This window comes from Colobus angolensis, unplaced genomic scaffold, assembly GCF_000951035.1.
Source record: "Colobus angolensis palliatus isolate OR3802 unplaced genomic scaffold, Cang.pa_1.0 Scaffold40, whole genome shotgun sequence".
NCBI classification, from domain to species: domain Eukaryota; kingdom Metazoa; phylum Chordata; class Mammalia; order Primates; family Cercopithecidae; genus Colobus; species Colobus angolensis.
In genome coordinates, this window is record NW_012117377.1 from 9,730,818 (window position 1) to 9,744,817 (window position 14,000).

General features: G+C 38.6%; 1 protein-coding gene and 1 long non-coding RNA gene across 2 annotated transcripts in view; one reads left to right on the forward strand and one right to left on the reverse strand.

Moving 5' to 3' along the window:
* LOC105521533 overlaps window positions 1-14,000 on the forward strand; it is a 103,871-nt gene that overhangs the window by 57,680 nt on the left and 32,191 nt on the right. The gene's annotated exons all lie outside the window — the stretch shown is intronic.
* On the reverse strand, window positions 7,247-8,231 carry LOC105521531 (olfactory receptor 6F1). Its single transcript, XM_011955758.1, has one exon. It carries the CDS (start codon window positions 8,187-8,189, stop codon window positions 7,263-7,265), a length of 927 nt encoding a protein of 308 aa, XP_011811148.1. The 5' UTR covers window positions 8,190-8,231; the 3' UTR covers window positions 7,247-7,262.

Consider the following 14,000-nt stretch of genomic DNA (forward strand, 5'->3'; position numbering starts at 1 on the left):
GTGAACTTCACAATAATAAGATAAATGCAAATTAAAACAACCTTAAGATACCACTTCTCATGAAACTGGCAAAAATGCAAAACCTTGACAGGGCATTCTGTTGATGGGAATGTGGGGAAACAGGCATTCTCACATATTATTCTTGAGAATACAAATGGTGCAACCCCGTTTGGGAAATTTGGGTTATATCTAACAAAACTAACTAAGCATCGACGCAATAATTTGCTGATAACTAGAAAATATATCTCTGACAGTGCAAAAAAGATGTAGAAAATTATTCATCATAGCACTATTTATAATTACTAAATATTGTAAAATAGCTTCAATATTCAGGCATAGAAAATTGATTGAATAAGCTTTTGTACATCTACACAATGGAAGCATTATGCAAATGTAAGAAAATAATGAGGTAGATCTGTATATAGCATTTCCAAGAAATATTAGTAAGTGAAAAAAGCAAACTACTAAAAAATATAGAGTACAATTTCTTCTATAGAAAGAAAAGGAAAATAGAGAAAGCATATCTGCTTGCCTACAAATGAAAACACAGAAAATAAAAGTAAAAAAAAGAATTAGTATATTAACTGCAATAGGTGAAGAGTGGGAAGAAGTAAAAGGTATAGGGGAGGGAATATCCCTTCTTGGCATGTATCTTCTTGTGCATTTTTGACTTGTGAAGCATGTTAATATTCTTCATATTCAAAACATGAAGTAAAATCTCTAACAATGAGAAGCATGGAAGTCCTAAAACTGAAAGAGAATGAAAACAAATGAACTCAAGCATACTTGAAATGAATATCAGATACACACTGAAGGGGGAAAAAGAAGACAGAATAAAATAACAAAACCAAGGACTATTGTTAGTAATAATACTAACAATATTAGTAATAACAATAGTCCTTGATCATATATAATGTAATGGGTGGGGTGAAATACGGGAGAATTGCTAGCAAATCCTGAACTACTTTTAATACATGTATTTGTTTATTTATCTAAGTTTTATTTTAAATTCAGGGGTACATGTTCAGGTTTATTATGTAGGTAAACTTGTGTCATGGGAGTTTGTTGCACAGATTATTTCTTCACTCAGGTATTAAGCCTAGTAGCCATTAGTTATTTTTCCGGATCCTCTTCCTCCTCCCACCATCCACCCGTGATGCGCCCCAGTGTGTGTTGTTCCCCTCTATGGGTCCATGTGTTCTCACCAGTTAGCTCCCACTTATAAGTGAGAACATGTGGAATTTGGTTTCTGTTCCTAGGTTGGTTTGCTAAGGATAATGGACTCCAGCTCCATCCATGTTTCTGCAAAGGACGTGATCTCATTCTTTTTCACAGCTGCATAGTATTCCATGGTGTGTATGAACCGCATTTTCTTTATCCAGTCTATTTGTGATGGACATTTAGGTTGATTCCTTGTCATTGCTATTGTGAATAGTGTTGCAATGAACATACGTGTGCATGTGTCTTTATATATTATAATGATTTATTTTCTTTTTGGTAGATAGTAGTGGAATTGCTGTTTCAAATATAATGACTAAATATAATTTAATTTTACCCTCACCATTGTACAAAAAATTATGTGTGCATAGATGTAATGTTTAGATTGATTGTTATATTCCTTCAGTGCTATATTTGTTGTACAAAGGCAATTTATTATGGTTAAACCTATTTTTTTCAAACTTCTATTTTCCCTGATGGGGCATCTATTGTTTTCCACTGCCAGTAATTTATTACTAGAAGATGATTCTGGATAATAATGTATTTTATCTATACATGTATCATCGTAAGTTATAGGTTAAAGAAAGAAGAAAGAAAAGTGAATCAGAATTCTAGTAGTCAAGTATATTTGCTTGAAAATTAATTATGCAAATTATGCTTCAGTGGGGTGTGTTTTTCAATCAGTATAGAAAGAAAAGAACTGAGTCAATGAAAGCATTCTGTTCATTTTGATACTCCTTCACTGAACATTAAATTTTAGATACAATTCCATATCAAATGGATTCGTTCACTTTAAAAGCTGAAGACTACATTCTTCTTTTCAGTACTGAGGTGAGCAGCAGAAGTAGAGAGGTGTTGAAGATAACTCTCGCTGAGACAGATAGTAGGCGCTGCTTTTGGGGATTTTGGAAATTGAGGCCTAACTTATGGAAGCAGGAAGGCTATTCATCCTCAGAGGGTAGAAATCTGATTTTTGTTAGAAATTATGACTTTTAGAAATTTCCAAAAATATGCTTAGGAATTCCATGGACATGAAACCAATCCTCAGAATGAATAAATGAAGGGAACCGATCAGGTATGCAGTGTTTTTTTATGGGTACTGTATTAGTCAGGGTTCTCTAGAGAGACAGAACTAATAGGATATATATTAACATATATATATGTGTGTGTGTATATATATATATGGAGTTTACTAAGTATTGACTTACACGATCACAAAGTCCCCACAATCGGGTGTCTGCAAGCTGAAGAGCTCGGAGAGCCAGTCCCAGTCTCAAAACTGAAGAACTTGGAGTTCTATGTTGGAGGGCAGGAAGCATCCAGCCCAGGAGAAAGATGTAGGCTGGGAGGCTAGGCCCATCTCTCTTTTTCACCTTTTTCTGCCTGCTTTATATTCCCTGGCAGCTGATTAGATTGTGCCCACCAGATTAAGGGGGATCTGCTTTTCCCAGTCCACTGACTCAAATGTTAATCTCTTTTGACAACACCCTCACAGACACACCCAGGAGCAATACCTTGTATCCTTCAATCCAATCAAATTGTCACTCAGTATTAACCATCACAAGTCCACCCTTTGTCAGCTTGAACCCATACACATCTCCTGAAATCATACCTAATCTTCAAATAAAGACAATAATATGGTCATAATTATCCCTAACGTAATACAACTATCCTTCATACAGCTGGAAACACACTGATCCCCAACCCAAATACTATTACACAAAGTTAACAATATTGAAATGCTGATATGAAGTCAATAAATTTTATGTCACATGATAAAGGAAAAAAGAAATAAAATACAGATATTAATACAAGTGTATACATGCACAAACATGTTTTTAACAAAAGAAGGAGGAAATACTCATGACAATTATGGTTCCCATTTCTGCAGCTGGTCATGTGGTCACAGTTGGTACTGCTGACTACCTTCTTCTGCTACCCATTCTGTATTCCGTTTGTCCTCAGCAAGCACCTCAGCACGTCGTGGTTATTTTCCTGGTGGAGTGACCCAAACTTTCATTCCTGATGGGTCTGGGCCATTTGTAGTCCTGTCTGGAATGGGCTGTTGTAGTTTTCCATTGACATTAATCACAGGGCATGGTAATACTAAGAGACGCCCTCATGGATCTCCTGTATTTCATGCATACTCTTCTTCACCTCCGCTGTGGAGTGGTAGACTGATTTAATCTTGATAGTCTGGGACAATCACCCCAGCCAACACAGTAACTTCCTTCTTAGCCTGTTGACTTAAAGATAGGAGGAGCCCAAAGTGTCCCAGTGGCAATCTTAACTTCCGGTTTAATGGGATCATTGTTGTGTCTCCTGGTGGCAGCATTCCTGCCTCTGGAACTAAGACCTCCAGACAAGCAGAGTGTAACATTGTGGGAACAGGAAGCAAAAATTGTGCTAGTGGATTACTAGGGGTGATGGTGAGTAGTGCCACTTCCACTTCCACCGATTGAATCCTGGACCCATGAATCCTGGCTATGGGAGAAACAGTACCATATATTGGACACTGATTCAGTGCATACACGGCCTTCTGGAGAACTTTGCCCCAGCCCTGCAAAGTACTGTCACCTAGTTGGCATTGTAATTGTGACTTCAAAAGGCCATTCCACAGTTCTATCAATCCAGCTACTTCAGAATGATGGGGAACATGGTAAGACAAGTGAATTCCATGAGCATAAGCCACTGCTACACTTCTTCAGCCATAAAGTGAGTGCCTTGGTCAGAGGCAATGCTGTGTGGAATACCATGACAGTGGATAAGACATTCCATGAGTTCATGGATGGTAGTCTTGGCAGAAGCCTAGCATGAAGGAGAGACAAACTCATATCCAGAGTAAGTGTCTATTCTAGTGAACACAAACCTCTCCCCTTTCCAAGATGGAAGAGGTCGATTATAATCAATCTGCCACCAAGTAGCTGGCTGATCACCCTGAGGAATGGTGCCATATTGAGGTCTCAGTGATGGTCTCTGCTGCTGGCAAGTTGGGCACTCTGCAATGGCTGTGATAAGGTCACCCTTGGTGAGTGGAAGTCCACGTTGCTGAGCCCATGTGTAACCTCCATCCCTACCACCATGGCCACTTTGTTCATGGGCCAATTGGGCGATGACAGAGGTGGCTGGAGAAAGAGGCTGAGTGGCATCCACAGAATGGGTCATCCGGTCCACTTTATTATTGAAATCTTCCTCTGCTGAAGTTAACCATTGCTGAGAACTTACACATCTTCACAGTTTTTGTCCACTCAGAGCGGTCCACCCACACACCTCCTCCCCAAATTTCTTTGTCACCAATTTTCCAATCATGCTTCTTCCAAGTCCCTGATCATCCAGCCACCATTGGCTAGAGCCCATGAATCAGTACATAATCACACATCTGGCCATTTCTCCTTCCATGCAAGGTGCACAACCAGTTGCACTGCTCGAAGTTCTGCCCACTGGGAAGATTTCCTTTCACCACTGTCCTTCAGGGATGTCCTACAAAGGAGCTGTAGTGCTGCAGCTGTCCACTTTCTGGTTGTCCCTGCATATTGTGCAGAACCGTCTGTAAACTGGGACCTAGTCTTCTCTTCCTCTGTCAACTGATCATAGGGAACTCCCCATGAGGCCATCGGTGCAGGCTTAGGGCAAAGAAGGCAGGTGACAGGAGTGGAGACTATGGGCATTTGAGCCATTTCCTCATGTAACTTACTTGTGCCTTCAGGATCTGCTGGAGCCTGATCACGTATATACTACTTCCATTTGATGATGGAATGCTGCTGTGCACAACCCACTTTATGGCTGGATGGGTCAGAAAGCACCCAGTTCATGATAGGCAGTTCAGGTCACATGTTGACTTGATGACCCATAGTCAAATCTTCAGTTTCCACCAAAGCCCAGTAACAGGTCAAGAACTGTCTCTCAAAAGGAGAGTAGTTATCTGCAGAAGATGGCAGGGTCTTGCCCCAAAATCCTAGAGGCCTCCACTGTGATTCACCTATGGGGGCCTGGCCAAAGGCTCCAAACAGCATCCCTGTCTGCCATGGACACCTCAAGCACCACTGGATCTGCTGGGTCATATGGCCCACGTGGCAGAGCAGCTGGCACAGCAGCCTGGACCTGTTGCAGAGCTTCTCCTGTTCTGGATGCCACTCAAAACTGGCAGCCTTTCAGGACACTTGATAAATGGGCCACAGTAACCCACCCAGATGAAGAATGTGTTGCCTCCAAAGTCCAAATAGGCTCACTAGGCATTGTGCCCTTTCTTGGTTGTAGGAAGGGCCAAATGCAGCAACTTATCCTTCACCTTAGAAGGAATGTCTCAATAGGCCCCACACCACTGAACCCCTAGAAATTTTACTGAGGTAGAAGGTCCCTGAATTTTAGTCAGATTTATTTTCATCCCATCCTTTGGCACGCAAATGTCTCACCAATAAGTCCAATGTGTTTGCTACTTCTTGCTCTTTGGATTCAATCAGCATAATGTCATCAATGTAACCAACCAGTGTGATATCTTATGGAGGTGAAAAGTGATCAAAGTCTCTCTGAATAAGATTATGACACAAAGCTGGAGAGTTGATACACCCCTGAGGTAGGACAGTAAAGGTATATTGCTGGCCTTGCCAGCTGAAGGTAAATTTCTTCTGGTGGGCCTTATAGACAGGAAGGGAGAAAAACGCATTTGCCAAGTCAGTGGCTGCATACCAGGTATCAGGAGATGCGTTAATTTACTCAAGCAATAAAATTACATCTGGTACAGCAGCTGCAATTGGAGTCACCACTTGGTTAAACTTATAATAATCCATTGTCATTCTTCAGGATCCAAATGGGAGGGTTGAATGGGGATGTGGTGGGAATCAAGTTGACACTCAGTATTAACCATCACAAGTACCTTAAGAGGTAGGCTTTCAACATAGATACAACTTCTGAAGTTAATATGCATCATTTTCATAATGAGACATCTTCCCCTATTTTCTTCAAACATACAGCTTTCTTGTTCTATTTTATACCACTTAACTTTTGAAACCGGAAGGGGTTTCAAATAATACAAACAAGGTCTGAAGAGTAGCTTCTATTCAGCCCCTTAGGCATTTCTTTGAGAAGCAGACTACTTTGTACACATGTGAGCCAATATGAGTAAGACAAACAGAATATCCCTGCAGCCTATGTTATCCTGCTGGAGCCCCATTTTCCACAGCCATACGATAATGAGGAAAGGGAGGAGAAGGCACCTATCATGTGTTGATGGTTGGAAGGAAAGTATTTTGCTTTCTGTGGAATACAGTACTTTGGAGGAAAATCAAATAGTTATTATTATAATTATTGTTTCCTATGGTTATATTTTCCCTGAAACCACTGGATATTCTATACTTGCTGACTTGCCAATAGAATCTTTGGTATTTTTTCCTTTTCTATGATCAATATTGTTATGCAAGAGACTTCTATTGCTTTGTTCAAACCCTCCTGCAATCCCGTTTATCTACTTTTCATTATCCACTTTTTGGATTGCTTTGTTCACTATCCTTCTGAAACAAATGTGGCACCTTGTAATAATCAAGTTCTAATTCCATATCTGTCTATTTTATTATACCTTACCGAAAAATACTATGCTACGATAACTGCATGCACTGTAGTTTCAGCTACATGTTTTAATTCATTTAACCTTTGCATATTTCTCTTCCCTCATGTTTCATAAATATAGTTCTCAATATTTTGTACTAAGACAATTTTGATAATCTTTAAAAAGAAACAAGAATTCAGAGTTGATATGCCAAAGCATCATTTTTATTGCAGATGTCTCTAATTTATAAACCAAAGTCAAGAGCGAATCTAATTCAATGTACAACTATTTTTTGCTTAAAAAGTCCACTTTGCTTATGTCAAAAACTCCCATTTTTATCATACATGATAATGTATAGAAAATATAGTATTACTTGCTTTGTTTGTTTGTTTTTTCTGTCTGCGTACCCAGAAAAATTTGCCCTGTTCCTCCACATTCTTACTTGAAACCTCTGTATTGATGCAGAGACCATTTACAGGACATCTGTTGTGGAAGAGGAGATTTATTTTCCCTTCCATTTCTTCAGCAGAGTTTCTCTTACTTCCTTATTACGAAGCGTATAGATGAAGGGGTTTAAAACTGGAGTCACCACGGTGTTCAGGACGTGGACAGCTTTGGTCAGATCCAAGGCATCTTTGATAGAGGTGCGGACGTGAAGGAAAATCGTGGACCCATACCAAATGAGCACCACAGTGAGATGCGAGGAGCACGTGGAAAAGGCTTTGCTCCGGCCACTGGCAGAGGGGATCCTGAGGATGGTGCTGATGATGTAGATGTAGGAGATAAGAGTGATGAGGAATGAACTCAGGATGACCACAAAAGCAATCACAAAGGCCACAAGCTCTACTGCCTGTGTGTTGGTGCAGGCCAGGGCAATCCAGGGTGCAATGTCACAGAAGAAGTGGTTGATGGCACGGGGGCCACAGAAGGACAGGCCACTGATGAGGGCTGTGGGCACTGCAATGGCCATGAAACCACAGATCCAGGAGCCCAGGGCCAGCTGCGCTGAGAGCAGACTACTCATGATGGTTCCATAGTGTAGAGGATAGCAGATGGCAAGGTAGCGGTCATAAGCCATGGCTGCCAGGAGGAAGTACTCTGTGCAGCCTAATGAGAAAACAAGGTACATCTGCAAAAGACAGCTTGTAAATGATATGGTCTGACTTCTCCCCAGTAGGATGGCCAATGCTTTGGGGACTGCAGCTGTGGTATACCAAATCTCCAGGAAGGAGAGGTTGCTCAGAAAGAAGTACATGGGGGTATGCAACTGATGGGAGGTCCTCACCAACATCAAGATAGCCACATTACCACTAACTGTGAGGATGTACATCACCAGAAAAAGCATGAAGAGAGAGAGCTGAAGAGTTTGAGAACCAGGAAAGCCCAGTAAGAGAAAATCCTGGGGCAAAGTTTTGTTGCCTGTGTCCATTGTGATACTTAAACCAGAAAACAGAGTCCCCGCATTGAGCCCTTTAACCCAATCACAAAGTCCTAGAAAGAGAGAAAGAACTGGATTCATGAAGAGCTCCAATTATTGGAGATATGATGTAACTTTTGTTGAACGTCTGCGCTGTGTTTGGAGGCATAGTTACTATTGGTTATTTTAATGAAACAGTGAGATATGTATTATTATAACCAATTATCAGTTTAGAAAACAAATGCGCAAAGAATGTCAGCAATTCTGGAAAGACTGCACTAATAGCTCCATTTCAGCTCTAAGATTTAACTCCAGTCTTTCTGCCTTCATTCCACTCTGAGCCACGTTCCAGCTCAGTCCCAGATTACATCTAAACCCACAAAGGGCTGACTGAATTTACTACTTTTTAACTAGACTCGGCACGGCCCCTGGATGAAACGTGTAATTTTGTCTTTGTTTAGAAATTGGCCCACTAAACCTAGGTTCTAGTCACATCCATATTTAACAGTTGTAGCTTCTAAATTGATCTAATTCGTAAGATTCGTCTTCAAAAATATGTTCAAAAGTTACCAAAGATAACTTTAAAATTAGTTTCAAAATGAGTTTTGTCTTCTCTTGATGATTTCATGTTTAAACATTATATGACAGATACTTCTCATCAAAAATGTATATTTCCATATTGAACAATATACTGAAGGTAACAGTCTAGGAAATCCTGGTGCCCATTTGGAAGGAAGTACACTGAAAGCAGGTGAAGGGCAAAATATCACTGTGAAACCATTTTTAAAAAAATTCTCATAGTTTATTTCTAAGCACTGGTTTTGAGAAGAGAGTCTATAAATTAGAGGGTCAATTGGGAAGCTATTACTCTCAAACGTGCAGGTGACCAAAACCTATGTTTAGGAGACAGAGTTTTGAAGAAAGACAGGGAAGACTTTGGCAGCTTCATTCTAGGAATTCCCTTATAAATAGGAATGTTCTCTCTCCATCCTCATGTATCATACCCTTGCATTCACCAATGCCAGATGTTGTTTCCTGCAGAAACTAAAATTTACTGCACGTATCCAATGTCACTAAGTGCATTTAGACTATAAAATGGGTCTACAAAATAAATGGGTACATACATTGGGTTTACCTCATTTTTAGCAGAAGGAGCTTCCAAGCAGTGCTTCTCAAGCTCTAATGGGCACAAGAATCACCTAAGGGTATTGCCAAAATGCAAATTTTGATTAATGCACCCTTGATGTAGGGCCTGTGGTTTTTCATTTCACATGTTTCCAAATGTCAATGACGAGGACCATACACTGAGACGCAAGGATCTAGCAACTTTCTCATTTTATAAAAAAGTTATAAATCTGAAGATTTGCTTGATTGGGTAATGAAGAAGTTCAGAGTAAGCCACCATAAAATGTGCTCCTCTGGCATTGGATTATTTTGAGCTGAAGACAATTGTGAAAAACAAAAAATAGAGAGACACAAGAAAAACTCTCTGGCTGCCCCCTTTCTACCGGGAAGGACTGGATGATTTTTAATCACCGAAGACAACTCTGGGGTCTTCTTGTCCTAGAGAAGACCACAGAGGAATCTACTCAACAGCCCTTGCTTAAATAGCCCTTATATTCCATTCATCTCCCCATATATCTGCCTTCCACAATTTGTACCCCTGAGAACCCCTTCTTTCGTCTTGTCACTTCTTTACAAATTTATTGTATTTTTGCTAAAATACTACATAAGATCAAGTTCTAATCAATTCTTTGAGTTACTCATCCCTGAGTTCTCCCATGTGTATGTGCAATGCACTTGTCAATAAACTTCTTTTTTTTTTGTTGCTTATATGTCTTTGGTCAGTCTAAATTGCAGGATTCCACCCACTGAACCTAAGATGGGAAGAAGGAAAATATTTTTTTCCTCCTCTACACTAGTAAAGGAGCCTAGATTATGAATTCATTACCCTAATACAGAAAAAAATGCCCTAGATACTGATGGGTGACATAGAACAAGAATCACAAAGAAAAGATGTTCTTTAACAATAAATACTAAACAATAGATTTGCAAATTTCTTAAAGCTAATATATTCCAGAATATGTATCATTCATGTTATGTAATACCTATTTTTTAATTCAAGTGCCAATGTCAATTGTTAATGCCTTTTGGTATAATCTGCTTTTTTTTCTTTAAAGGTCATCAGGGAGCACTGTTAAAAACAGCAAAAAGTAGTGAACATAGTGAATGGTGAATTGCCAGTCACTAGACTGTTAGCTAACATGATCTTTGTAAATCCTATTAGCTTGCTTTTATCTTACTTGTTTTGCAAATGAGAAAACTAAAACACAAAGAAGCTGAAGAAGTTATTCAAAGTGGAGTCATGACTATCAATTCAAGATGTCTGATTTTGGAGCCAAAGCACTTTGAACTTGAGATTTTCAGATATTTCTTATAGGTTCCCACAGCATCTGATTGGCAGATTTAAAAAATATTTTAATTTATGTTCAAATAGAAATCTCTGGGCAAAGCTATTTTGAAAAGCTAGTATGAAATAATTCTATAGACTCTTAACTTTTATGAGTAATGTGAATAAGGCAATTATACTCATAATTATCTATATTCAAAATTCAAAAATCATTTTGATAACTAAAAATTAGAAAACACATATCCAGAACCATATTATGAAATGACATTTTCATATTTTACTTTTAATTATGCTGCTGAATTTGTCAGATACCATGACCTAATGTTTACTTGAAGCACATGATGATTAATGCCACATTTAAAAACCTGTATATACTGCTCTAGACTTGAGTGTTTCTAGTTTTACTTCTAAGAGAGCCTAAATGGAAATCTGTGGATGTGACTTAACAAGAGCTTAAAATAAAAATCAGAGAAAAACGTAGTTTGATTTATTAGGTTCAAGTAAAGTACCTTTTAATTTTTCAGATTAACTAACAGATTAATCTTTCTTATATAAGTAGATTGAATTTTTAATAATTTTTTTGTTTGAGTATAAGTAATTTTAATTTCTTGCATCTGAAAAGTACTTTTAAATACGTAATATAACAATTATTTTTTCATAGAAATATGCAATATCTTATTAAAAAACACCTACATTAAAATTGTTTCTTAATCTCAGGAGGTTTTCAGTATTGATTGAATACTATGATGGATCAATCATACACCACAATTTTGTGGTTACAAATTTACCCATCTGGCAGATGTGACTGACACCTCTAATCCCACCACTTTGGGAGGCCAGGGCAGGGGGATCACTTGAGGACAGGAATTTGAGACCAGCCTGGGTGACACGGTGAAACCCCGTCTCTACTAAAAATACAAAAATTAGCCAGGTGTGGTGGTGCAGGCCTGTAGTCCCAGCTACTCAAAAGCCTGAGGCAGGACAATTACCTGAACCCAGGAGGCGGAGGTTGCAGTGAGCCAGGATCACGCCACTGCACTCCAGCCTGGGTAACAGAGTGAGACCCTAAAAATACAAAAATTAGCCAGGTGTGGTGGTGCAGGCCTGTAGTTCCAGCTACTCGGGAGCCTGAGGCAGGAGAATCACCTGAACCCAGGAGGCGGAGGTTGCGGTGAGCCAGGATCCCGCCACAGCACTCCAGCCTGGGCGACAGAGTGAGACCCTGTATCAAAAAAAAATAAAAATAAAAAATTACCAATTGATGAAACACTGGACAGAACATGTCAAATGCATAATCACCCTTTTCACTTACCCAGTTGCAATTCTTTCTGCCATAAACTCCAAAAGCTTTGTCTCTTGACCTTACTTTTACTCATTTTTTATTCCATAATTTTCTTTATTTAAAAATAGTTTGATTGCAATCATTCCCTCTATGTCTCTGTTTTTCTTTGATTATCTTGCTATTTAATAGTGTGCTTCCTTCTGTTGACGTCCATTACTCCTTTATTAACTCAAACTTTCATAATCTTTGAAACTTGAGCTCAGTCTTTTTCTGTTTCCCTTTGTTCTTATACTCTGATCCCATTCTATCCTAGTTTGGTGTTTTATATTTTCTCTACCAACCTAGTTTGGTGTTTTATATTTTCTCTACCTCTCTTCATCATAATTGGCTCGACTCTGGAAACCACTTGTTTTTTTCAGTAATTGCTTATGTACGGATGAATCTTCCGGGAGATGAAGTGTCCCTCAGGTATCTAGCGCCAGTTCAAAAAGACATGATGACCTCATACTAAATCTTTCCAAATGGATGACTTCAGAACGTTTTCAGTTATTTGATTTAAACAACTAAATTGGAAAGTTACTGGAACAGGAAAAGGATATCTCTTTGGGCTTTACATACGCGAATCTAAGTATTTTGTCTTGCGGAGAGTTTTTAGCAAATACAGCTGCTTAATAAGTTCAACAAAGTTGTGAAAAACTCTTTGAAACTAGTCAAACAGAATAAAATTGGACAAATGACCTTAACTAAAATATAATTAAGTAATATGAAGCATGATATAATTAGAAATTTAAAATTATCTCTGAATTGAAAAAAAATATGCCTGGCTGTTTATCAGACTAAAATAACAAGGGAAGAAAAAGTCAGTTATAAATATATCAGAAAACAATTTTACCCAAGGACATGTTACAGTTGTAAATTGTCATAATGACTCCCTTCTTTGAGTGATAACTGTTTTCTCACTGAGTGAGAAAATTTCTTATTTAAAATCTTTGATATCAGAAATTTGTTGTTTTCAATCATACGAATAAGAATAAAATATGGCACCCTTTCTGGGAGTACCTAGTTCACGCTGACAGAGACACACAACCTCACATTCTACTCCAGGAGCAGAGCTTCAGAGAAAAAGTTCTGAACACAAAATTTCTCATGCATCTTAATTTTGTAGTTTCCAAGGAAAAAGAACATTTGGGTCCAGATCTGATCTTCATAAGGAGCTTTCTTTGCTTTCCACCTATAAAATCACTTCTTTTAAAATTTCACCTCAACTTCACCCTTCCCCAAATTTAAAATAATTGTTTTTTACATTGTTTAATGAGACGCCCTGTGATCCTTGTGGTTTGCAGCCTCCTTTACGTCCATGAGTCAATAAACCTGACTGCTGGACAATAAGGATGCCTCTAGAAGACTCAGGCTGACTGAGCTCAGGTAAAACTAGAAGAGTGAAAACACATGCCGTGATCCTTCTACAGAAATATTTCCTGAATTCTAGAAAATTCACTTGCAAACTTATAATTGTTCTACACAGTTAAATTTTAGTTAAAAGTATATTACCATCTATGTGCTTGTAGGGTAGGGAAAATGGCTTTCCTTCACCCTTCTAGGTTCTTTGACAGGGCTACAAATTAAATTGCCACAAGACAGGCTAACAGGAGAAAAATTATATTTAATAATGTTCATATACACAGGAGTCCCACAAAATAATGAGATTCAAAGAAGGGCCACATGATGGAGGCTTATATAACATCCTTAGCTATAGATAAGATTAGGGGGTAGGGGTCTCTGGAGCATAGCATTGACAGGTTATGGGAGCGTGAGGGGGAAAAATGTATTGTGCATACACATTGTCTTGTTATGCAGATAAAAAGTATATCAGATAATGAAAGTTGCCCTAGAGCAGCCTTCTTCCTGATACAGATACTTTTACTACTGTAGATTTTCTCTACAGATGTACTTTTTTAAAAAAATTAAAAAGTAGCTGTGTCTGCGGTTTCTCAAAGTAACCTGCTGGAAATTTGCCCAAGAAGTGTACTTTGAGTTGACATATTCTGATCTCCTACAGTCGTATTTTGGAGTTGTATCCTAAGCCCCAACATGTTGATAAGCATGTTTTTTAACTACTGAGAAATAAATC

Excerpts from the sequence above, each read along its gene's own strand:
- LOC105521531 (XM_011955758.1), bottom strand. The coding sequence starts at position 8,189 with ATGGACACAGGCAACAAAACTTTGCCCCAGGATTTTCTCTTACTGGGC.